The sequence below is a fragment of the Mytilus trossulus genome, chromosome 3, assembly GCF_036588685.1.
Source record: "Mytilus trossulus isolate FHL-02 chromosome 3, PNRI_Mtr1.1.1.hap1, whole genome shotgun sequence".
Lineage (NCBI taxonomy): Eukaryota > Metazoa > Mollusca > Bivalvia > Mytilida > Mytilidae > Mytilus > Mytilus trossulus.
Genome location: NC_086375.1, coordinates 20,444,413 through 20,471,074, shown reverse-complemented (window position 1 = coordinate 20,471,074; position 26,662 = coordinate 20,444,413). Strand labels below are relative to the sequence as shown.

The 26,662-nt window shown below is 31.2% G+C and overlaps 1 protein-coding gene across 1 annotated transcript; it reads left to right on the top strand.

Moving 5' to 3' along the window:
* The first annotated feature begins 4,677 nt into the window (after positions 1-4,677).
* On the top strand, positions 4,678-10,011 carry LOC134710342 (homeobox protein Nkx-2.2a-like). Its single transcript, XM_063570681.1, has 2 exons — positions 4,678-5,156; positions 8,156-10,011. The coding sequence occupies exons 1-2, from the start codon at positions 4,901-4,903 to the stop codon at positions 8,914-8,916; spliced, it is 1,017 nt and encodes a 338-aa protein (XP_063426751.1). The 5' UTR covers positions 4,678-4,900; the 3' UTR covers positions 8,917-10,011.
* The last annotated feature ends 16,651 nt before the right edge of the window (positions 10,012-26,662 follow it).

The following is a 26,662-nucleotide window of genomic DNA, read 5'->3' as shown; positions in this document are numbered from 1 at the left end:
ACTCTTAGTTCTTGTACTTTATACAATGATCGTTTACTTTTTTGACTTTGTTTACTTGTATTTAAACGTGTATTCTTCAATATTTGCAAACAACTTAAAAGAGGGGATGGAGTCTCTCCGGGTCGAACACCTATTTGACTGGCAAAGTAATCAAAAATTGTTAACTTTTAACATGATTTATCTGACGACAAATATAATAGAATAAACGCATAAATGCAACAAAAGTTACAATGCATTCGTTGAGAACTCCTTTCTTTAACCAGCTTTGGTATTTAGAATAAACAGACGTGAAATCTTTATACAAAACATCTAGCATTTTGATCATATTGTTATGTTACTTTTTTATTCTTGTAAATATGATGGACGATACTTGTCGATCACAGCTCTGCATGGTATCATTCCATTGTTCAGATTAATGAAATAATTTATATTTACTAGTATAAACAAGTTGATAGAATTCTTAAAAACATTGATTTGTTTTCCTTTCCTAATAGTTTCCAATCATTCTCATAAGTCATGTGTTTTATTAAGATCTTTATAGAAATTGTATACATAATCTAAAGAATTTCATCGATGTTCTGTTTATGCTTCCCATCGAATTTATTCAACAGGGTTTTTTTTCTTAAAATCTTTAAAAGATTTAAATTTAGAAATTGTTTGCATCCACAAATTGTTGACGCTGTTTCAAGACACAATGTTATTGATATCTTGAATTTCTGCTTTAGAAACGTGCTAATTTTGCTTACTTATATAGACAAAGTTGAATTCAATTGGTTTGGACATTTCTTCGGGTCCTTTTTAGTCATATAGTTCTTCAACTGTTTCGGTTATTAAACATCATTGGCGTTCATATCTTTGGCTATCCTGTCTATTTGTTTATCCTTTATTTGATATCTTAATATGTTGTACAATAAAAATAAAAACTTATTAAATTTTATGAGTCCGAAGTGCTCTTTTGTATTAACGCTCAAAAAAAAAAATTAATATAAGCAACGCGTGTATAAGACTCTAAACTCATAAATGGTATTTAGCCTTAGAAACATGCTTTTTTAATAAGTTGTTATTGGCTTTATAATATAGATGTCAGCAACTGCAAGTACTCTGTGTGTGATAGATTCCCTGCGACGTTGAGTTTGTGTGAATAAATGAAGCCACTTTCAGCTGATTTTTATATAATGATACCGTTTCCATACAGTCGGCTATAAATGTCCTCGACATGAAAAAATGAAACAATTCGATTGAGAAAACTAACAGCCTAATTTATTAAAAACAAATTTACGAAAGAGAAATATGACAAACACTGAAATACAGGCTCCTGACTAGAGACCGACACTCAAAGAATGTGGCGGAGTTAAACATGTTTGTGAGCACTCAAAAATACTTTGTTCTTATGTTGTGCGTTTACACTATTGTTCAAGGTCCAGGGATGGTTTATCGCCTCCAAACATGTATAACCCCACCACATTGTTTATGTGCCTGTGCCAACTCGGGAGCCTGTATTTTAGTGCTAGCTGTTTTTTGGTGTTACAAATATTTGTGTTTCGATTATTATTTTGCATAGTTTGTTCTTGTGTGTCGTCGTTACATTATTCTCACAGATTATCAATAGGATGATTGGCGTTTTCAAACATGTTTAACCCGTCACATTATTTATGCGCCTGCCCCAAGTCACAAGACAGTATTTGGGGATGTGCCGTTTGTTTGGTATAGATTAATCAATGCAGAATGTTTGTAATTTATCATTTTTGAACCGACAACCGATATCGTCTTTATTGCTGTTATTCATCTTGAAAATTACAGTGAGATCTTTAACGCAGAGAAACCAGATTATCATTTCGCCTCAACGAAAGTTTCAAGACAGCCCTATGCAATGGTTTGAGCAAAACTGTGGGCTGAGTACAATATACCATTGAAGATGCACAGATGCGAAGCAATACGAACAATTTAATATGAATGAATAGCTGGAAAAGAAATCTAACAAATTTTGTCATGGGCGTATCTAGGGTTTTTGAAAGAGGCTGCGTGGAATAAAATTGTTCGTCGAGCGGAGGGAAGCAAAACAATTTTTGGACCCTTTTTTTTGCTAAAAAAAACATAAAATATTATAATTGTGAAATGCACTAATCATCCGGTTACGGTTACTGACTTGGAGCATGTACATTTTAGAGTTAAAGAGTATGTGTTTAATTAATGAATGTGATAAATTGACATATTCAATACAAAATTAGCTCTATTTGTTTAAGGGTACGCCCACGACGCCCTCACCTTGACCCGCACCTGACTGTCATAGGTTGCCCGACATGCAATTTCACGTATACATTAATAATATAAAACGATACAAATATAAAGTGAAACACAGGGAATGTTAGTACTTGTGGTACATATAAACAGTAAAGTTTTTTTATATTATATAATACCAACCACAAATGAAGTTTTAGGTTTTGGTGGGGGTATAAAGGATGAACTAAGTGTGTCCTGTCCTGTCTGTCGGTTTGTCCATAGATCTTAAAAGTAAGGTTCTAGTACACTCCAATCTATGGATGATCTTTTTAGCGAGCGAAACATTATTTACCTGTGATATTGACAAATGTGAAACAAAATTTGGCGCAAATAAAATGCCAATCCGATTTTACTCTTTCTAAAAACGTATATATATACAAACCGTGATAAAAATGATGCAATATTAATAGAAATGTTTCAAACCCGCGTAAATAAAGAAACGTCAAAAACAAATCAAGTAAAAAAAGAGACAACGAAGAAATAGTCAACCAAAATAAAAAAAAAAAAAAAATATAAAAAGCAAGAAGAGAAAAAAATCCGTGACACAACCTCTAAAATGAACATATGTCATTTCATCTTTTAAATTCTATTTATAAAGCTTTATATTATGTCATAATGATTTGCAACTTAGTACAGCGTAAATCTGTACTCCCTAAAACTGAATAAATGCATGTTGGTGAATTCGTATGCAGTGTTCTTACTAACATAAAAAGAGTTGAAACGGAAAATATTTTAATGCAGTAAATCCTGATATGACACAATCATCAGAATACGAGCGGATACCTGTTCATGAAAAGGATTTTTAAGAGATACCGTCAATGTAGAACACTTTTTTTCAGCTCAAAATTGATATTACAAATGTGTTTGTTTGTTTTTAACACATTAGCTGCTCACAGACAAGATGTTATACCACGATTGAGTATCCCCTATTAGTATTTGTTAGATTTGCACTTTTCAAAATAATATCTTTGTTTAAAGAAAAACTTGGCATGATTAACGTTTTATCTTGCCTAGTACTATATACAAAAAGAAATCAGATAACATTTCATTGCATATCAGAAAATAACCATCACTGGAACTTAACCAATCAAATCCACTTTTAACTTTTAACATGAGCTTTAAAAAGTCCTAAAAACCATGTAACTAACCTCAAGTTTCCAAATATTCTATAGAACCACCTCCCCCCAAAAAAAAAAATTATTTTAATAATAATGGTGCTTTAAAACACCCAGAATATATGTTTATGACCTAGTAATGTTTTACTGCAATGAATTGTAGGATTAATTACCTACAACAGACAGATTCAAGGGAATATTTTTCGAGCTATTTTCGTATGTAACCGGATGTGACGTACAATGATTTGGTGGTATTACACCACAAACAGTAGAAGTACTTTTTGCACAAATATTCACCCTTGATTGATAAATAAACAAAAATTGTAAGTTAAGATAAAAAAATAATAAAATTTCAAGTTATATTTTCACAATAATGACTGACATCTACATCGATCCTTTACCGAATTTCCATTTAAACCATAACTTTAGTGACTTTTTATTTCAATTGAAATATTTGGCCCAGACAATGCAGAACGACCCATGTCATTTATATATCTTCTACGTCATTGAGACTGAGTTCGTAGTATTACTGATAATAAACTCGTATTTTTTTTAAAGTTTTGATATTGCCACGGAAAAATTGTGTGCAAATAGGTCAGAGAGCCGGTAATCAAACGACACAGTAATAACACGCCAAAAAATAAAAGAGGTGATAATATCTTACATTCTGAAGTTGTACCTTTCTTGGATGTTTCTGTTGGGTTATTATTAATTGTAACATATCCAGTAAACAGTCATTAGTTTAAGTGTTAAAACACTTGAGTGTAGAGAGTAAAGCAAACGACTTCACAATGATTGTAGATGGGTCTTTTCTAGTGTATATGATAACATTATTTCTGATATTGAAAAACCACTATAGTTAATGTTAACATTGGCAAAGGTTTTGAAGTATCCGTCAAGTGATCTACTCTAATGTAATAACGACTTTATTTATTTATCAGCAATAATATATTTAAAGTTAGTCCCACATTTGTAGTGGACAGCATCTCAGTTATTCAAGTATAACCTATTTGAATAGAACATTTATGTAAAGAGAGAAAACAAGCTTTAGAAGAGCTTTCTAATAATTATTTAATACAAGTGTAAAAATTGAAAGTTTAGTGATTATTCGGCATGATACGATCTATGCAGACAGAAATGACTTCTTATTAGGGCTTTAAAACACCATCGATTTTCCACTAACCACGCCTTTAAATAAACAAATTAAATCCAGGTAGGCGTTACATTTTCTGGATGAAATCTCCAATAAAATTTGTATTTTCCGGGTGGTTTTATTGTCCTACCAGAATCCTAACCAACATGGACACGCCCTCAATTTTCCTCATGACAAGGCATTAATGGTAATAGCACGGTTAAAGTGACAGTTTTTGCTATGCTGCTCGCATGGCTTCTTAATTCGAGGAGAAACTAACCTAAGAGGCAATCCACGTTGGTGAAGTGCCCAGTTTGTGTTTGAAGTGCTCCCGATTTTACTATCTAAGCATAAAATCAATTTTTACACTTAAATGGAGGTCCCGCTGGAAGTTATGAATGGAGAGAAACATAGCAGTAGCTTTTCAGTGAAGGATATTTTGGATTTGCCTAAAGGAAAAATAAGTTGTAGTCCTGTAGATTCTCAAACCCCAACAGTAAACAGTAATGTTTTATCATCTATTCCATCCGTACCTGATGTAAGTGATTTGCCTGGAGTTACGAGCTACTATGATAACGACAATCCATACAGTAGATGGTTACAGACTAACGAAAATATACCATACTCAAGTAAGTACTGACCAAAATATACTATACTTAAATAAGTACTAACAAAACAACACGTACTCAAGTAAGTATTAACGAAAAAACACGTACTCAAGTAAGTACTAACATAAAGACGTGAACTTTTGGGTGACAAAACACCTTTATATTGTTGTACATGTAACAGATTACCGTTTTTCCTAATATACTACTATATTAAAATTACCATGACTAATTCAGGAAATGATCATCAGTGTCTTGTGATAACATGAGACAAAAGAATGTCTTTAAACAAAAGTATGTCTTTAAACACGCCTCAAAATTGTCTAAATGCATCTCAAGAGACACCAACAGTTTTGTTAGATACCAACGACATTTATACTTTATAGATTACGTTAGAAAATAAAGATAAAAGTAGAAATTTTTTAGTCATAGTAATAATGCAGTACATTGTCTTTGTTTCGTTGCTTTATCGACATAATTATGAGACCGCATTGATATCTATTTAAGTATAAAACTAGGTTTGACTTTGCACAATTTTATCCGTTGAAGTTTTACGACTTGGGCATTATCAAAATCAAACATTATAAAGTCTTCTAATAGATTATTCTGTAACGTGTGCTGATAAACAATTCAACTTTTTAAATAATCAGATTTTTATCATTTACATCGACAATTTAATATTCAACAATAATTTCAATAAAATAAACAATACAATTCTGTTATATACATATTATTTATACTCTTTCTGCTATAGTGCAATGGGCTTTTCTTTATATATACAAATGTACAATCCAAACACTACATGTATTTACTCTGTTTTTGTTGAGGGAAAAGATTTATTATTTCAACAAGAATATACGGGAAATAGCATGTTATTTGTACTGTATTGTTTTTATTTTTTAAAACCACTTGTAGATATAAAACATTAAAACCAGAGCTTAATATATTTATTTTTTGACCGAAAATTTCCGTGGAAGAAATAAATTATATTTAAATGATAAAATAAATATACGAAAAGTTAACTGTAATTTTAAGATCGCATTTAAAAAATAATAGAAAGCAATAGTCACTTTTCGCCCAGCATTTAGTTTTCCTTCAAACAAGCCAACAGAAGCTTCATTTAAAGTAATATAAATTTAATTTTTGAACTTTTCAAATTTATCTACAAGATGAATTAGGATTCAAACGAATTAAAACACGAACATAACTATAAGCAAAGGAAAATGTATACTAAATTGATAGATATCTGCATGGAATATCTTCACACTGGGAATTAGTTGTTTGGACGCTCGTCATTTTAAGTAAATGACTAATAATGATACGTGTTATCTTTATGGAATGTTATATTTATCAGTACATAGCAAATGTTAATATAAGAATATGAAATAAACCTAATATATATGTATATATATAGGTTATGTTTCATGTACATTACTAAACTTAGTAAATTTCAAGTTTTAGAAAAAGTACTGAACCTATAAATTTGTTTAAGTTTTGTCTTATTCATGACTATCTATATTTTTGAAGATACAATTCTCTGAAAAGAATTCAGAAACAAATCATGTATGACAAAACATGATTTGAGTTGAGAAGTAAAAAATCGCAAACTCTTCAATATTTTTTTATTTATTTTTAGATTCTATAAAGGAAATAATGAACAGAAAAAAAAAATCGAATATCATGTCAGAGTGAATTAGTTATTTCTGATTACATTCGGCAACCAGTCAACTCACTGTACCAATTGTTATGATGAACACTAAATCCTTTTAAAACTAATTTAAATTTATACAAATATTTTGTGATTTTAAGTGTATAAGCATCTATTGTAATTCAGATTATATACATTAATTATATTAGCGTGTGTTTTTATATCTATGGTTGCTCGTTCAGTAAAATATGAAACAATAATTCGGTGAATAATAATGCAACTTTTATAAGCTAAATATTCGGCAGTTGCACATTTAATGGGATTGGCGAATTTCACAGATTAAATAAAATAATTTATATTAAGTCAGATAGTTTCTATCTTGCATGATTACTTGTATTTGAATAAATTGATATCCACTTATCTGAGAATTAAAACTCGTAGTTTTTACATTTTAAAGTATTATACATCAATTACAGCATATAACTGTTGTGGTTGTTCGTGTAATTTCTTCGTCCCATTGTATTGATAGTTGCTAACGCTCATTCCCTTTACTCTTCAAACGTAAATCATTATATGGCCTTTACTTGTATTATTTGAACTGAATATTTGGAGGTAAATTGGTACAAATAACAAACAGTTGTCTATATTGATCAATGTTAAATGCAAAATCTAACACCATTAAGCTTTTAAACATTGTTGAAAATCTATTTCATATTTGACAAAATTCATCAAATTAATACGTTTGTGTGTGGCCCTATTATCACGAATTATTATACAATAAGCATACAGTATTTTCAAATTGTGCTATCACTTTCATTTAATCACTGTAGCATATATGTTTTTGTTGTATTAGTGCGAGTTTAATTTTTTTTACGATTAAGTTCCCCTTAAAATTTAACCCCAAAAAATGGTACCTATTGCATTAAATGAAATTGCCTAAATGCAAAGATTTTTTATCCATATTTATCCATAACGAATATTGCACGTTAATATATATTAATAAAAATGTATAAAATAAAGTTAGAAAATCGTATAAAGTTTAACAGTACAAGATATTTATAAAATAAAATAATCAATTCAAAGTTCTTATTTAAAAATTACATAACAATTGATGTTTAGAATCGCTCCTGGGAATTTTTTGTATAGGATGTTTTCCCCAGGTGTTGACGGGGCGTTTGAACAAATTTAAAAGATGTTTTCATCAAGCTTGCCAATAAAATTTCATCATAGCTGTTCCTAAATAATCCGTATCAATACCCATTATATTTGGGTGATGAATTCCGACCAGGGTTGTTACTGTGTGTAAACGCTTTTAATTAGATTGTAGTGGGAATTTTCTGATTGAAGGCGTTTATTAAGTGATTTCTCTTTTCAGATGTATCACACCTGAACTCTCCAGGCGATTCAAGTCATTCTAGTGATATTTCCGCAACAGAAAGTCATCCTGGTGTTAATAAAAAACACACAACGGTGAAATCAGAAGGAAATAGTGACAACAATTGTGAAAAAAGCGGTGAAAATAACTCTAATAATAGCGAATCACAAAAGAAACGAAAGCGAAGAGTTCTATTTTCTAAAGCCCAAACTTACGAACTTGAACGTCGTTTTAGACAACAAAGATATCTTTCAGCACCAGAGAGAGAACATTTAGCCAGTATTATAAGACTTACTCCGGTGCAAGTTAAAATATGGTTTCAGAATCATCGTTACAAATTAAAGCGCTCTAGGCAAGAAAAAGGACTTGATCTTAACCCTTTGCCATCGCCTCGGCGCGTGGCAGTACCGGTTCTTGTGCGCGATGGAAAACCATGTCAACCAAGTATGAATAACTCTATGGTTAAGTCTCCTGATCAACTAGCGCTACAACAAAATATAGGTTCATCTTTAAATCATCAACAGTTACAAAATATGAACATGAATTCTATGGTATCACTTCCTGGTATGAACAACTCTATGTCTGGTATGAACCCCTCGTCTATATCATCCAGTATAAACAATATGAACATGAGTTGTTCTTATAATTCAGCAGTGGGATCTATGAACTCCATGAACCTTAACATGAACATGAACCATAATATGAATGTTTTACCAAGCTATACACATCCCCTTATGCAACCCCAGACACGATGGTGGTAGTATTCATTGCCTTTGTCGTCCGATTCCATCCAATTATAATTGTATTCATCGGTTTGACGAGTCTCGTTTTTTTTTTTTAATTTTTATTTTATAACTAAATTCAAAGTGCTTCAATTGATCTGTCTTGTGCTGTTTAAAATATCTTTGTTTCGTTTCTTACAACACGAGACTGTGCTTTATTCCTCTGTGATTTGCAATACTTCATAAGTCTTCGGAAAGTGCTAAACACAAATTACTTTGTTGCATTATTTCTGAATAATTGGATTATCTTAAACCAGAAATTCAATTTTTTTTTCAAATCAGAAACTAATGCGTTTTTTAACACGCATCTGTTAAAACAATAAATGTTTTCCAGAGATCTTTATTTGAATACTTTATATATACATTTTACAAATGCAATCTACCAGTTTTTATTGTTGAATATCACAAATCAATAAATCATTTGAACCAGTGTATATCCAATGTTATGTCGATGATATTTTTAAAATTTATGTAAATACTATCTATGCATTCTATGCCGGTAGATGATTCAATGCTGTCACTAGAAATTATTTGATATAAAGAAGATACAAAAAGAACATGTTGCTTTCTGAGGCGTCTAGTCAAATATTGTATATATGAAAAAGGAAAACAACGAAAAAGGGGCATTATACATGTCAATCGAGTCTACTTATTTTCCATTATAGATACCCTGTGCATTTGTGCCATATTTCAAAAAATGAGAATAACTGCTAAACAAACATTATTATATTACATATTGCATGAATGGCGCGTAGGGCACTTGCAACGCTGAGAAAAGAACAAAAGTTGGGCTCAATTTGACACGAATTATATATGTGTGTGTTAATCATGGATATGCGTTAACAATTCACACTGTCACCATGTGTTTGAAAGTTTATCTTGTTGGGCTAGCTAAAAAAAAAAGTACAAAATTCCTGTTATTAACAATGCTGATGTTTTATTTCCACGCAGATTATGGTTCATCGTCTTAATGAAAGGCCTCATTGACAATCATACCACATCTTCTTTTTTATATTCCCTGCTATATATTTTTTCGCCAATATATGCTCATCCTGCAGCATATTATGCATATATAATTTGCACCATTTTTTCTAATTTATTAAAGACTTTTTTTTTATTGTCAACCGCCTTAAAGCTTCCCTTATATATTTTATTTTACCGGCAATGTTGCTCGTCTTGAAGTTGATACATATGATTTAATTTGATTTTTCTAATATTTCGCTTATTCTCATGACCTTACATTGTCTAAATTATGGCCCCGCAACGAAATTATCGGTGCCATATAGTTTTACCCTTGTGTGAAATTCCGATATTCCGATATTCCGATATTCCGAAATTGATATCGTGTTTACTATTATATTGATAAACTTTCTTTTATAATTACAGACAGATGTACATATTACCAAGTCAATTCACAAAATATTTACAAATTCACCGAAAAACAATAACATCTGTTTTTCAAAATATCACATCACACTAGAATTGTTTTGTTTTTTCTAATTATCATTTTTTTAATTTGAGTATCTCGTTTAGTTTTATTTTGTATGACTTTTGATAACTGACACTCAGAAAGATAATGCTACTCAGTACCAATATTGTAATGCCGGACATATTTGATATTATGTCTTCTTTTTGGCATGTTTCTCCATCTCTCTGTTCTATAAATATTTTTAAATAACAACATCTCGTTTGTGTTAATGATTCTCGTTCTCTTGGAAATGAATTAATATAATTTTCCAAGTTTAATTTCATTTCAAACATTTTAAACATTCCATATATTCCTCCTCTTGCATGTCTTGGAGAATACAATTTTGGATGAACTGGTCTTTTGTTCCACAGTTACTTTGAATTGAATCATTGCATAGCCAAGTTCAGTATTATCAATAAAAATCTTTAAATGATTGACCCACTTGAAACATTTATTGTTTGACCAAGCTTATACTTTACTTAGTATATACTACTGAATTCTTTGTGCTCCAAAGAAAATCCATCTTCAAATTAACAGCAACTTGCTCCCACTCCACTAACGAACTATTGTAAATTAAAGTCCGCCAAATTAGCAGTAAAAAAAAATATATTTTTTAAATTTAAAATGTGTTAGCTTCAACTGCGTATAAAAGATTTCAAAGCTATCAAAAATTAGAAAACCTTGATGTTTTTGCGAGAATTATGGTAAAAGGGTCCTTTTTTAAAATAGACCAGTGACTGGTAATTATAAGGCAGGTTAGAATACCAATGAAGATCATTATTTATTAAAAGATCAATATTTTTCGCTTTCGTTTATCTCAAATCATTTTGACGAGTTTGTACCGTCCGAAATTATTTGACAGATATCCAATCGAGTTCGATTTCCAGTCGAACATCTGTTACATATTAGGATCAATGAAGTATTGGCCAAACATACCTCAAGAACGAAAAGTTCAACAACAGAGAATGGCAATGATGGTCTTGATCTTGATACATTGTCTTATCGGGGCCTTTTGTAGTTGACTATGCGGTATGGGATTTGCTCATTGTTGAAGGCCGTACGGTGACCTATAGTTGTTACTGTCTGTGTCATTTTGGTCTCTTGTTGACAGTTGTCTCATTGGCAATCAAACCACATCTTCTTTTTTGTATTTGATCTATAGTTGTAACCACATCTTTTTAACATGGTTTAGATCTGTTACTAGTAAATGGTAGCCTAATAATAGAAGAAGCAACTAATTTGTTTTTTTAAACTACAAATGCACACTTACATGTGTATCGTAATCATGGGATTATATAGGAATATTATGGAAGTACCCTAAAGAATCCGATTGAAATCGTGTGTACAAATATACAAAGTCAAGAATAGTGGTGCATACTTTGAAAGATTCCTGGCTTTGGACTACATACTTTTTTAAAAATTGTTATTTGGATGGAGAGTTGTCTCATTGGCACTCACACCACATCTTCCTATATCTATATACACATTTATATTGAACCACTATTCAAGATTTCAATGTTGTCCCACGACTGTTGCAAGACCAGTAGCTTAGTTGGTCAAAACAAATAAAGGTTGAAGAGTAAGAGCAGGTTGCTGGTAATATTTTTTACATTTACTGAAAGCAAAAGGTAAAACGATAGAGTACTAAAAGTGTGATACCGCTTCCAAACACCATAATTACAAGTTTCACCTTTCAAAAAAGGTACAGAGCAATGACATATTAGTAACGCCCATATTCAACAGTTTTATTCCTTATCTACGTTATTAATATATTCTCCTGACCTGGATATGAATCCAATTAATATATCTTGAAAAACGAATCTTATAATTCTAGCAAAAAGAATTTCCTACGCCAATCGGCAACTAATAAGTTCCGATACTAGTTACTTGGTATATTTTATTTCAAGATGGCGTGAATTTCGTATGAAACAAAAAGATCTACATTATGACTGAGGTGCAAGACACAAATATTGATAACAATGCCCTAAATAGGTAAGCATAAGCTTTCAACCTTCAAAACGTGCTATCGATATAAATTACTATCATGTTATATTTAAAGAAAGAACTAGCATGCTGCTACTCAGATAATATTTATAACGTGCCCTTTTTGTATGTTTAAACAAGTTTGAACATCCTTTTTTTTATTTTTAAAATATGTGGAAAAATCATAAATATTTAGATAAATCGAATTTAACTATTCCAATAAATCAATTAATCTAAGATTTATAAAAGTAGTCCAATTCTTTCAGAACAGACTTTTTAACGAAAGAATAAATTATTACTGCATACTGCAATTACGATATGAAAGAAGAACCAAGTTGTTGCTTTTTTGATTTGTTGAAGAAAAAAATCCAATTTTTCTTTTTTTCTCGTTTTATAATTTATTTATTTATTTTGAATGGGGTCTTCTAATATTATTTCACTTGAAGAAATTATCTGACACTTTAAACGTATGTTGTGGTATTATATAGTATGCGTTGAATTGTAAAAAACTGATTAATCATTCATTCAACGGAAATGATCCCATTATTGGTAGAACAATCTCACCAAAAGTTTAAAACGTGTACTTGTAAATTATATACCCTCCTTCAGAATGAAAGTTAAATGTTTGTTACTTTAAATGCCTTTTTTTATATGAGAAAGAGTGATTCTCTCTCACAAAATAAAATTTCCGGTCATCTTTTAGATCAACCAAAATGTTAAAACACTGCAAAACTGTGACTGATTTATAGATAGTGTCTTATTACTAAGTTGTTGTCTTATAGTTGCCCGCTTATATTTATTCTAGTCCTAAGTGTGGTTGTTGAAGTTAAAGGTCCATGTATTTGCAATTTACATCATATTATCAAAAACTTTGGATTACAGAATATGTGTCTTAAATGAGACTAGTAACATTAAAACAAAACATGATTTTAGACCTATTACACATAAGGAATACTAGAAGTGAAAAGTCATAAAAAGTATTATTATAATTCTACTTTTGGGTACTGCCAATGGCCCATTACGATGTATACATATGACGTGATACCTAAAGAGAAAACGAGTTCAATGCAGAACATCGTATTAGCATTAACTGAAGATACGTGTATTCAAGATTTCAATGAGAATCTATTTAATTTTAAACGTTACAAGCGAAATTTTTACTTCACTGCGCAGTTAAATGCGACGAGTATGACTTGCTATGACACCTATGCGATTACATATTCTGAAGGGATACAGTTTGATTTAATATATATGCTATAAATGCAATAATTTTCTGGTACAGATCAACAGCTTATTACTTGGAGAGTTTAACTTTGTGCATCGCAATTAATTATTTAAAATCCACTTAAAAGTTTAGTTACGGCAAGGTTTATGTCATCGCATTTGGAGGTTAGCTTAAGGTTATTTGGACTAAATTGGACATTTTCGATAACACCGTCTATCAATTGTACATTATCAACGTTATCAACAGTTATAACAGTGACAATACAGCGGAATAATTGTTAACCGTGATAAAAACTTCATTTTAGCTTAGATTAAATGGGACAATAAGGTTCATCTCGAAATGAGATTCACCAAAATCGATTACTGTTTGAAACAACAATGTTTTGGTGATTGTTATTTAATAAAGACCTTTCAACTGATTTTCTTTCCAGAAAGTCATTAGGACAGGTGTAACATAATCCAATTTGAATTTATTGGTCGTAGAAATGTTTCCTATTTTAAATTACATGTTTGATACAGAAAATAAGAAATATTAGTGCACATGTTAGCGGCAGTACGGGAAATTAAGCAATTGAGATGCCTATATAGTTATCAAGATTAATTCTTAAATATTGTTATGCATTTCTATTAACGACCAATATCTTAACTGAAATCATGAAAACATTGTTATCAGGCACACCGCTTCATGCCAAACACCAATAGCATTCAACATTTATTTGTTAAATATGTTTTGGTTATTGTGTGCTGTTGTCTAAACATACATCCCAATATTGTCGATTTTAGTTGTTGTTCCCCAAAGCCCGGTCTGGAGGAGTTCGCGTTAGATGTATCTTATATCTAATAATAATAATAAATCAGCAATAAAGTTGAAAAACCAAATGTCATGAAATAAAAATATCCTAACGAACTATAACAATATAAAAAAAAAACCTGAGCGAATAATTGTAATTCACAAGATAATTAAACATTTTGGGACTCGTCTATATTTGCATTTTTAGCGCAAACACGGGTTTATTTAAGGAATTTTACGAATTAAGAATAAGAATAATCGTGTTATATTAAAATTTTGTTAATAATTATATTAAAGGAGGACAATTTTGTGTCATTTTATTATTTTATTATATATAAGTGCATGACATATGCACAAATTCTTTACCAAAAAAAGTGAAGTTTTTTGGTTTTATTTATTTTGGTACCAAAATAGAACTTCCCTGTATTTACATAATTTGAGATAAATTGTCACTTTTCAATCATAGGGCTATTAGATGTACTTAATACTTTTCAAGGAACCCAAAATCAGCTTATATCTTTCAAAATTTTTCAGTTTTGCATGGTTTTCTCATAGACATCCATTTCAAAAAGGGAATAGATAATTGAAGTTGAATTTCTTTTCATATCTTAAATTGAACTTATTATAATTTTCTATTATAAATTCATCACAATTAGGAGTTATGTTGTTGATTCGAATTAATAAGTGTTCACGTGTTTCTGTGTTTTCAAACGTGCTCTTCAAATAAAAACAAGTTCAACTTTATTAAAAATGGTATACAACGCACAGTCGTGTACGAGAGATAAATGCACTATATAGCGAAATATCGCCTTAGTGATTGCTATTGCCATACGATTTTTTTTAGTTGTTTTTTTAACCGTAGAACAGACCTGTTGTCAAACTTTTGGCTTTCTTTGTGAAATGTACAGTATTGATATAAATGTCAAGTGTAATAATAGTCACTCAGTTATTTTGTATAGAAATTCGGGATAATGGTAAATACTTTTATAATAGTCAAACATATTATATTAGAATTTTGTAAAGTTACCGTTAATTTTTTCATTTGATTGTTCATTTTACGGTATAATACTTAATCCCAGGTGTCATGCAAATTTTGAATATTTGTTGATCAATGTTTAATGAAAACATTCATCGGCTTTACAAAGTAACTTTAATTATGTTTAGAACTACAAAAAATGAATATTAAACATCAATATAAAATGGTGTAAAAGTAAAATGTCTCAAATAGAAAAGGTACCTACGGATGCCGTTTGATGTAAAGTCGAAGAAAATTGAAAGTGTTTCTAATTTCTAAGCGCGCATATTTTTAAACGTGTTTTCTTATATTAATAAGTTATATGATACTTCAAATCTTAAGAAAAATGTGGAAAATAGTTTATATACTTCAATGACAAAGTTTAACTACAAATTGCATGTACATATATATATATAATTTCTTCTGATGGAAAATCGTTTTTCTTCCCAAATCTTCAGAAATGTACTGCTATTGAATAAATGTCTTCCCGAACTCCAATCACCGGAAAACTTTTTCATAATTCAGTTACCTTTATCGTAGACACCCTGTATTTGAAATTTGGCAACCTCACAGCACAAATGCAAGGTACAAATCGTGGTTAAAGAAAGGGTGAACAAACGTGGTAAAAATATTACAAATCGATTCTCAGAGAATAGTCTTAATATACTAAATAATTTAACAACTGTTATGACAAAGTTCAATAAACGATACGGAACTCATGGAAAATAAAGTAATATATACCTTCAGTGGAGGATCTAGGGAGGACAGGTGTTGAAAATCCCCTTTTTTTGGGCGATCAATGCATTTGAAAGTAGATATATATGAACCCCCCCCCCCTTTTCTCCTGGGTTGGTTAAAATGACTGGATCTTTCCATGTACCGGTATGTCGCTCTATCATCTCACTTTTTTATGTGCTTGTTCGTTTTATGAAAAGGTAATGATCGATAAACTTCGGTACTTCGGCATAAAAACTCGAAAGTAATTTAGCAGCCTAAGTTTTCAATCAAAATCACAAAAAATATTTGATTGTCGATTATACGTTATGGATCCGTAAAATGAATGTAACATACGTGCACTTTAATACACTATCAGTTAAATACGTCTACATGTACATGCAGTGGTTCAACTATTTCCTAAACATTACAAGTACCATACACACGTTTCTTAAGACTTTAATTTTTCAAACGGTGCAGCACACATGACACAACCCAAAAGGACAACACATCTGATGGTAGTATCAATGCTAGGAACATGAAGAAAGAAAACAAATTTGATTAACATAGCAGATCTAGACAACACCTCAAAACTATGATAGATAAATAAAAACACTGGTTTGAGTGGAATGTATAGCTAAATGAAGATTACTCTACGATTGAGTTACTCACAATAATTTTAATCAACAATCGATCATACTTTTCAAGAACTTATCCCGACATTTCCATATACGGTTTTTTTCTTTCTGTGCCGCTATTTGGAGTAAGAAGAAAATTAATCCCTATAAATTACCTGATAGCATTTTGTTAAAGCATATCTAGAAGGACGTAGGACATTTGAGCGAAAAAGTTAAAACTACTAGGGGACATTTGAGCGCCGACTTTAGAGCCCATTTAAGCGCCAGATTTATCCGCTCACCTGTATTTTCGTTAGCCCATTTTAGCCAAATATATGTCGTCAGCTGCATGGTGCCAACTTTCTATATTTTGAAATTTCAAAAATGTATTATTCCCATACAGGAAGTTCATTGGACCATTTTAAAAAATGATTTCAAAAGCATTCAAAAAATCAAATGGTGTTTTGGGTATTTGTACATTTAATAAAAAGAAAAAAAATGATACAGACTTGCGCATCGGTATAGAGGCAGTTCGTATTGAAATGAGAAGCTGACACAATATAGATGGACAAAACTGAAGAGTGCGGAAATTCTTATTTGTGTTCTGAAGACAAATTATTACCATTTGCGAAGTGCCAATGACACCGTATCAAATATGATACAAATTTTGACTAAAATGACAGATAATATGACACTTCCTACGAAGAAGAGACAAAAAGTTTAAATAAATGAATGAGTTGTCCTTTGCCATGAGGACTATCTGATATTATCAGGAAGTTTACAGTTTAGAAGGTGGGGATTTAGACACTTCAATTGATAAATAAATCGCTGTTTAATATTTATCATACGTTTGTTAAGTTTTCCCATCACCTAAGTCTTTCTATCAAAATGCAAATACCAAATTAAGTTCATGAGTAAATATTTGACCATTGTTTGACTCCAAATGTTTAAACTAAAAACTTAATCTATATACAGGTTTGCTTATCAATATTGTAATATATTTAAGAAGAAAAAATAGGATTTGAACGTTGGAAATCCAGTATCAAGAAATAACAATGTTCAATTCGGAATCTTTTTTTTTGTAACTGAACAAATTTTGAAAATGCATAAACTGTCGCCTTTGATATTTATAAAACCTGTAATTATTATTTCGTAAGCATTATAAGATACCTGCAAGTTTTACATCTATCTAGATGCTTGTTTGGTTTTTTTTTCTTTACCATATTGAGCACTGTTTTATCATTTATAATTATTTTTTTATTTTTTTAATAAAATGCATATCCCATGACTATTGCACACAGTATGGATAAATCAACATTGTGTATCTACATAGAAATAAAAATAATATTTGAGTGGTTACAACTTTCATAAAAAGTGTCTTTTCCGTTCCCGCAGAGTATAAAGGAATGAAAATTAGAATATACTCAGGCATGTCAGGTTTCGAAGAATTTATATTTCTTTCCAAGTAAAGTCACTGGAGGTATGCCTATACTATCTAATTGCATGGAAGATGTTTTTTTCTGCAATTTATTTCGAGAAAATATTCAGCAATAAAAGGATATTTTGATCATAGAATAAAGACAGAACCAAGAACCAACCCGTCGTCATCCTTACCTTTCAACAAGATAACTGATAAGTACTACCCTTGGTAAAGAACGGCCTTAAATATTACAATGTTCATGGTGCATTCTGCGAAATTCCAACATATTTTTCTACGTTTTTATGTTATAAAATGAGTACATTTTTTACTTTAAAAAAAGCAATCGTCTATGAAAATATTATTTTAATGGATTTAAACTGAGCATTTAAAGGGGGTATTTTCCTTTAAAAAAAAAAGGTTTATCTTTTCCCCCCTTTTCTTCATTTTTTTCATATTTCAAATTGTTCATATTGGTATTTTTAATTTTTCCACACTCAACAATGTTAATATGGTAAAACGTTAAATAAGTAGTATGTGGGGTATATAGATGGAATTTAATGCAAATATTGTTTAAATGTCCGTTTCTCATTAGTTAAACAAATTGTATGAGTACATGATAGTCGTCTGCTGGTTGAAGTCGATCGTCTGCTCGGATCCGATTATTGTTCTGTGTCTCGACACTGATCATACATGAGACATCTTCTATACAAATCTGATCCGCAAATATTATGAAAAGTCACGAAAGGCTCACTAGTTTGATTAGCGATACCTTGTACGAACACTCTTTAAGAATCAATTGATTTCACTTCTTCTATATTGTTTAGCTTGTTCATAAATTAAGAGCCCGTTAATAGCATATGGTTGTGTAAATATTTGAGAACAAGCTATCGCATTTATGTCAATTTCAATACGATGTTCCAGTTCTTCCGATCATTTATCAGAATATATAAATCGCCATGGTGATTTAGAGGCTTGCTTCCGGTGTTTCATGTCCGTAGAAGGATCTAATCTTTACATAATCGATTCTAAAATTTTCTCTTAATTACCCAAATATTCTGTTGATGTTTATTTTCTCTAAATTATTGTCAATATCAATTTGATGATTTTACATTCTTTTGAATGTTCAAATTCGCTTATTTCATTGAGTGGCTTTTATGGAATAAGTATTTGCAAAAAAGGCCTCTAAATCAATACCTTTGAGATACAAATGTATGTACAATTTATTATTTTTAATATACCAATAAGAAAAATCTATTAGGACTTTCTTTATCTTATTCCTGATAAACAAGTTATAATGACAAATTAATATTCATAAAATAAAGATATAGAGAAAAATATTTCTGTCAAGAAAAATAAACCGTATATTTGACCTGTACGATTGTCAAAGAAATTCGTATTAAGTAAAATACCATATACATTTAATTCAGATTTTCATAACATGCCTTTGATTGCAAGCAATATTAACAATGATGAGAAAAATATATATTTTCAATCGAAATATGCGTCCTTTTCTTTGGCAATATAACATTTTTCTACCTACGTACTGCTTCTAAAGACATAAACGTGCCATGTCGGTTGTAAAATGCCCCCAGAAAGATCACGGTTCCTAGATACTGTTATATAGTGTCGCTAGCCTAGTAGATCCCTCTTTCTCTTGTCATAAAGTTGTCAATGGGATTTATGCCGGTCTATATATCTATACCATAGTAAACAAGACCATCCGCCCGTAATCATTTTATGGACGTGTTGATAGTAGTAAATTTCATTACAAAGTATTGAGTTTGATATCTCCCCTAATAATCCATAATGTTCTTTCGTCATAAATTTTGAAGTGTTCGTATAAACTAGTTTGTCTAGTTAACAATAGGTACTTATGACTGGTGCATAAATTCCATCTGCTATAATTTTTGACATTTTTACATGACTAGAGTTTAAAAAAAATAAAAATGAAAAATGAAAAAAATACTAATATTTATAATTTGCTTCGTTATTTCTTGGTCATAAACATTTGGGTTTGACCTTTATATCCTATATCAAGGTCTTTGTTCTAAAAAAATCAAATATAGTATTGCTTTCATGATATTTTTGTAAATATGTTTGATAATTCCTACTCTTCCCCAAAAGTGCACAATTTTGACTTGAAGACAAATCTAAAATTTTAGTCACATACTCAGCTGCACGTGTATTTTTTCACACGATTTTACGTTCAAAATTCTATCTCCCGAAAATAATAATAAAAATTACAACCAGACTTGACACTTCATAGCGCTCAGATAAACGAAGAGGAAAGCAAATGAGTTGTTTTATTCTATAAAATATGTTTGATTGTTGAAATTTTATGAGACTTAAGATAAATTGGATCTTTTACATTCAAAAACTTTCTTGGGAATAATGTCTTCGAAACTGCATTTGTTAAACGATTGAAAAGCCACATGGCTTAGTAATTGAATTGAGTTAAAAAGCATCTAAGCAGCTTTTATACCGTATATTGCCTGCTAATCCTCTTAAAGCATTCATCTGACCAATTGGAAACGAATTAATCACTTGATTCCGTATTCAGTTTCCAAACAAAAACTTGACGTTTACACCATTGTAAAGAAATAACATCTTTAGCAATAAACGGAGAGCAATAATTAATGTTAAACATTCTTTTTAATAACAATACTGTCACAAACCAATATTGAATATAATTTAAATGAGGTATATTCGTTAATAGCTTGTAGTAAATGTTGACAGACACCCACTTTGCAAATTTGCTGAAAAGAAATCATAATAGTATTGGATGTAAGTTTGACACATCCTGTTGGTATTAAGTTTATTAGTTATACAATGTAAAACCTTAAGAAAACTTGACATTAAGATCTTTCAACTTTTTTTTTCGCCTAGAAATGCTCGCCAGTCATCTTTCGTAAATTCTTCCTATTTAAGGAAAGAGTTTTTGGAGGGGAAAAATATATATATTCATAGATCTATTTCAAATTAAGATAACTATATATAAAACCATTTTAGTGACGTTCAAATTATAGTATTTTGGTAAATGTATTTCATTAGATATTTGTTAGTCGTGTACACATACGGACCATTAATTGTAATTGCATTCTTTCTTTTTGGTCAGGTTTAAAAGTTCTCACAACTTTTCGTAAATATCGAAACTAATTTATACTGCAATAACTTGAAAAACAACGGAATTTTCATCGCACCTTAATAATTTGCCAATCTTTTTAATACAAAACCTATAAATAAAACAATAAAAATTAGTTTTGAGACCAGAGACATATATACACAACACGGGTGTACGGGTAGGTTTCGGTCTTCATTTATTTTCTTGTTGTTGTTAATTTCAGTTTTGAAAATTCAAGACTAACAGTTAAAAGTGTCTTTCTGTAATAATAAAATTCCCCGGAAATGCTCACTTCAACAGAAAGATAAAAAAATACATAACATTATTTGATAACTTAATGGCCATATCTTCACAACAAACTTTAAAATGTCTTTTGTGAAGATGTGGCCACAGTTTTGCAGGAGTCAATAAAAAATGATTGAATAGATAAAAAAAAATGTACACTTTCAATTGGTTCAAAATAACAAACTTTTTTAAAGATGATTATGTATTGATATTATAAAAAAAGGAATTAAAATAGCAGAAAAAAAATAATTGTCTGTATTCTTTTATTTTTGAAAATTTGGCGAGAAATAATTTTCTCTCGATTTGTCATACATTTAAAAAAAAAATACAATACAAAAATACCAAGGATTTTTAAAATTTTCAAAATTGGCTTTTTAAACAATGTGTTATCAAATTATGTAAAGAAAAGTACGGGTTAGCGGGCGATTTTTATATTGGAACTACATGAACAAATTAGAGGATTTTAAATACATATATTTGGCAAAAAGTAACCTGAAAAAAAAGAAAAAAAAACAATAGTAGAAAACATTCTTAAATCAAAATTTCACTGTTTAACTTTTCAGACAGAGAAAAAACTGGGCAAATAAATGGAGACTAAAACTGTTTACTGAGAGTTTTCAGAAAATGTTACTAGTATAGTATTTTCCTAATATGTGACATATGTTTATGATGAAAAAGACCAAAATTAAAACCCACTGAAACCCGACAACAATCACATTAAGCATGTACTGATATAGGAAAATTCCCATATAGTGGTAATACCTTGTTCCATATAGAAATAGTTCAAGTTATCTTTACTATCTAATTTGAGAAAATTTTGAAATAATTATGCATATAATTTAAGCGTTAACTGACACTGCATGAGTGATACTTTATAATGATGGTCACAAATCAAATAATAACAACAACAACAAAACAGCACTCATCTGATTACAGTTTAAATTTACAAAACTACGACTTTATTGACAAAAGTGGTTTGAGGAGTCTTATGTTTTTTATTGGTTTTACATTTTAGTTTTTCGTGATGTTTTTCTTCTCCTCATGATGATGGTTCCCCTTCTATAATTTAGACATGTCTAATATAAACGTATGATGACGATAACCATGCATACAATTCCGATAACCATGTATACTTCACCGATTACATTTCATATAATTACCCTGCATACTAGTCTACACCTATAACCATGGACACTACGACAATCATGCATATTATTACTTTGTATACTTCACCGATAACATTATATAATATTTTTATTATTATTATCATATTATTATTATAATCATGCATACTACTTAGATGACCATGCATACTTCACCTATAACCATTCATAGTATTACCTTGTATTCTACACCTATAACCATGAACACTACAGCCATGCATACTACATCGATAACCATGCATTCATACTACATCAATTACCTTGCATACTTCACCGATTATCATTCATATTATTATTATAATCATGCATAATACTTAGATGATCATGCATACAACACCGATAACCATTCATACTTTACCTTTTACCATTCATATTATTACCTTGTCTACTTCACCGATAACATTATATACTACTATCATTATTATTATAATCATGCATACTACTTAGATGACCATGCATACTACTTAGATGACCATGCATACTTCACCTATAACCATTCATAGTATTACCTTGTATTCTACACCTATAACCATGAACACTACAGCCATGCATACTACACCGATAACCATGCATTCATAATCTAACAAAACCTTTAAATAGACTTATCAAGAAGGGATATAGTTACGATACTGTTGTCAGGTCATTAAAGATTGCTTATTTTGGCGTTAATATTGATTTACTTATAGGGTCTTTGCATCGGAACTAAACACATTTATTCAAAAAACAGTTGTTGGCATGACACGGGTTATGTTCTTCTCATATATGTTATGATGGTATGATACTAAACCCCTAACGGGAAGGATTGTACTTGATATTCATATGATGAAATCATAATCTTTCAATCAGTTTAACTGAAGTCTGGAGCTGGCATGTCAGTTAACTGCTAGTAGTCTGTTGTTATTTATGTATTATTGTCATTTTGTTTATTTTCTTTGGTTACATCTTCTGACATCAGACTCGGGCTTCTCTTGAATTGAATTTTAAATTTGCGTATTGTTATGCATTTACTTTTCTACATTGGCTAGAGGTATAGGGGGAGGTTTGAGATCTCATAAACATGTTTAACCCCGCCGCATTTTTGTGCCTGTCCCAAATCAGGAGCCTCTGGCCTTTGTTTGTCTTGTATTTTTTAAATTTTAGTTTCTTGTGTACAATTTGGAAATTAGTATGGCGTTCATTATCACTGAACTAGTATATATTTTTTAAGGGGCCAGCTGAAGGACGCCTCCGGGTGCGGGAATTTCTCGCTACATTGAAGACCTGTTGGTGACCTTCTGCTGTTGTTTTTTATATGGTCGGGTTGTTGTCTCTTTGACATATTCCCCATTTTCATATTCAATTTTATTCATAATACATCAATTATCTTGCATACTTCACCGATTACCATTCATATTATTACCTTGCATATTACACCTAGAACCGATATACTACACTGATTATACACCTAGAACCGATATACTACACTGATTACAATGCATACTACCTCGATTACCCTGTATTTATTCTACACTGTTTACTATGCATACTACACCGATTACCGTGCAAAGTAAACCGAATACTAGTATCGTCAACAGTAAAACAGATATTGTCAATAGTTATCATCCGAATATTGTCAATAGTAAACCGAATATCGTCAATAGTAAATCGAAAACCGCGCACACTACACCGATCACCGTGCCTGTTATACATACCACCGCCCATACTGCACCAATTACCATCAATACTACGCCGATTACTGTGCATATTACATCGATAACCAGCCACACTACAACGATTAGCAAGAATACTGCACCGATTGCCATGCATCCTAAACCATATACCGTGCAAAGAACACCGATAACCTTGCATATTACATATATCACCGTTCATAATCACCAATTACCATACAACTTTCACCGATAACTATGCATATTACATATATCACCGTTCATAATCACCAATTACCATACAACTTTCACCGATAACTGTGCATATTACATCGATAGCCATGCATACTATAATGAAAACCATATAGACAATAACGACAACCATGTATGCTACAACGTTACCATGAATACTACAACCGTTATCATGCATACAATATCAAGTTCCGTACATAGTACATGTAACCGTTCATAAGTCACCAACTATACAATGCATTCTACACCGATAACCGTGAATATTTTACCGATTACCCTACATTCCACACCGATTACCGTACATTACATAAGAGGGACGAAAGATACCAGAGAGACAGTCAAACCCATAGATCGAAAACAAACTGACAACGCAATGGTCAAAATAAAAAGCCACACAGACAAATAGTAGTACAGAAGACAGAACATAGAAAATTAAATACTAAGCAACACGAACCCCGACAAAAACTGGGGTTGATCTCAGGTGCTCCGGAAGGGTAAGCAGATCCTGCTCCACATGTGGCATCCGTAGTGTTGCTTATGTTATAACATATCCGGAAATAGTCTTATTCAGTAGGCCACATTCGTGAAAAATGAAGGGTATTGTAGTTACAACATATGGAACATATCCGATATAATCTGTGAAACGGTTCTTTCATAACGATCAACCAACTCGTGATGACGTCCGTAAAATTTACAAAGGTATAAAACAATTATCTAACACACTTCATCAATTACAGTCCAAAACTACACCGATTACCATGCATACTACACCGATTATCGTGCATACTACATCAATTGCCGTGCATCTACTTCACCGATTAATATACATATACTTCACCGAACACTACATGCATACTACACCGATTATCGTATATAATATAACGATTATCGTACATACTACACCGAATATCGTACATACTATACCGATTACCATGCATACTACACGTGTTTTGGTCAACCCTCATCAAGTGCCCTTGAAACAAACACTTTAGAAACACTTTAGAAAATCAAATACTGTACATAGTACAGCAATTACCATGCATTATATACCAATTACCGTGAATGCTACACCTATAACCACGATCACTACAACAACCATATATGTCACCGACTATACAATTCATTCTACACCGATTACCGTGCATATTTCACCGATAACCCTACATTCCACACCGATTACCGAACATTACATAAGAGGGACGAAAGATACCAGAGAGACAGTCAAACCCATAGATCGAAAACAAACGGACAACGCAATTGTCAAAAATAAAAAGCCACACAGACAAATAATAGTACAGAAGACAGAACATAGAAAATTAAATTCTAAGCAACACGAACCCCAACAAAAACTCAGGTAATCTCAGGTACTCCGGAAGGGTATGCAGATTCTGGTCCGCATGTGGCACCCGTCGTGTTGCTTATGTTATTACATATCCGGTAAATAGTCTTATTCGGTAGGTCACATTCGTGAAAAATGAAGGGTATTGTAGTTACAACATAAGGAACATATCCGATATCATCTGTGAAACGGTTATTTCATAACGATCAACGAACTCGTGATGGCTCGTATTTACTATAACGATTATCGTACATTCTACACCGAATATCGTACATACTATACCGATTACCACGCATACTACACGTGTTTTGGTCAACCCTCATCAGGTGCGCTTGAGACAAACACCTTAGAAAATAAAAAAAACGTGACTAAGGTTTGGGAACATAAAACCGAAATGGACTGAACAACCAAAACCGTTCAGAGTTAATTTTGCCTAAAGGTTTGACACTTAGTTGTTGTTAAATGATATGCGTAATTATTTGAAAATTGACAGACAAATTGTTCCATTTAAATCATGCAAGTCCCGAAGCACTGGTTACAGGTTGGATGGTACACTCGAGGAATGATTAAATTTTTTGATACTAGCTTTTTATGATATAATGAATGTTCCAGCTAGCACTGTTTCCTTAAGGTTTCAAGCGAAAACTTGGGAGGGGATAAATAAGTTGTGGTTTTAAGTTAAACTCAT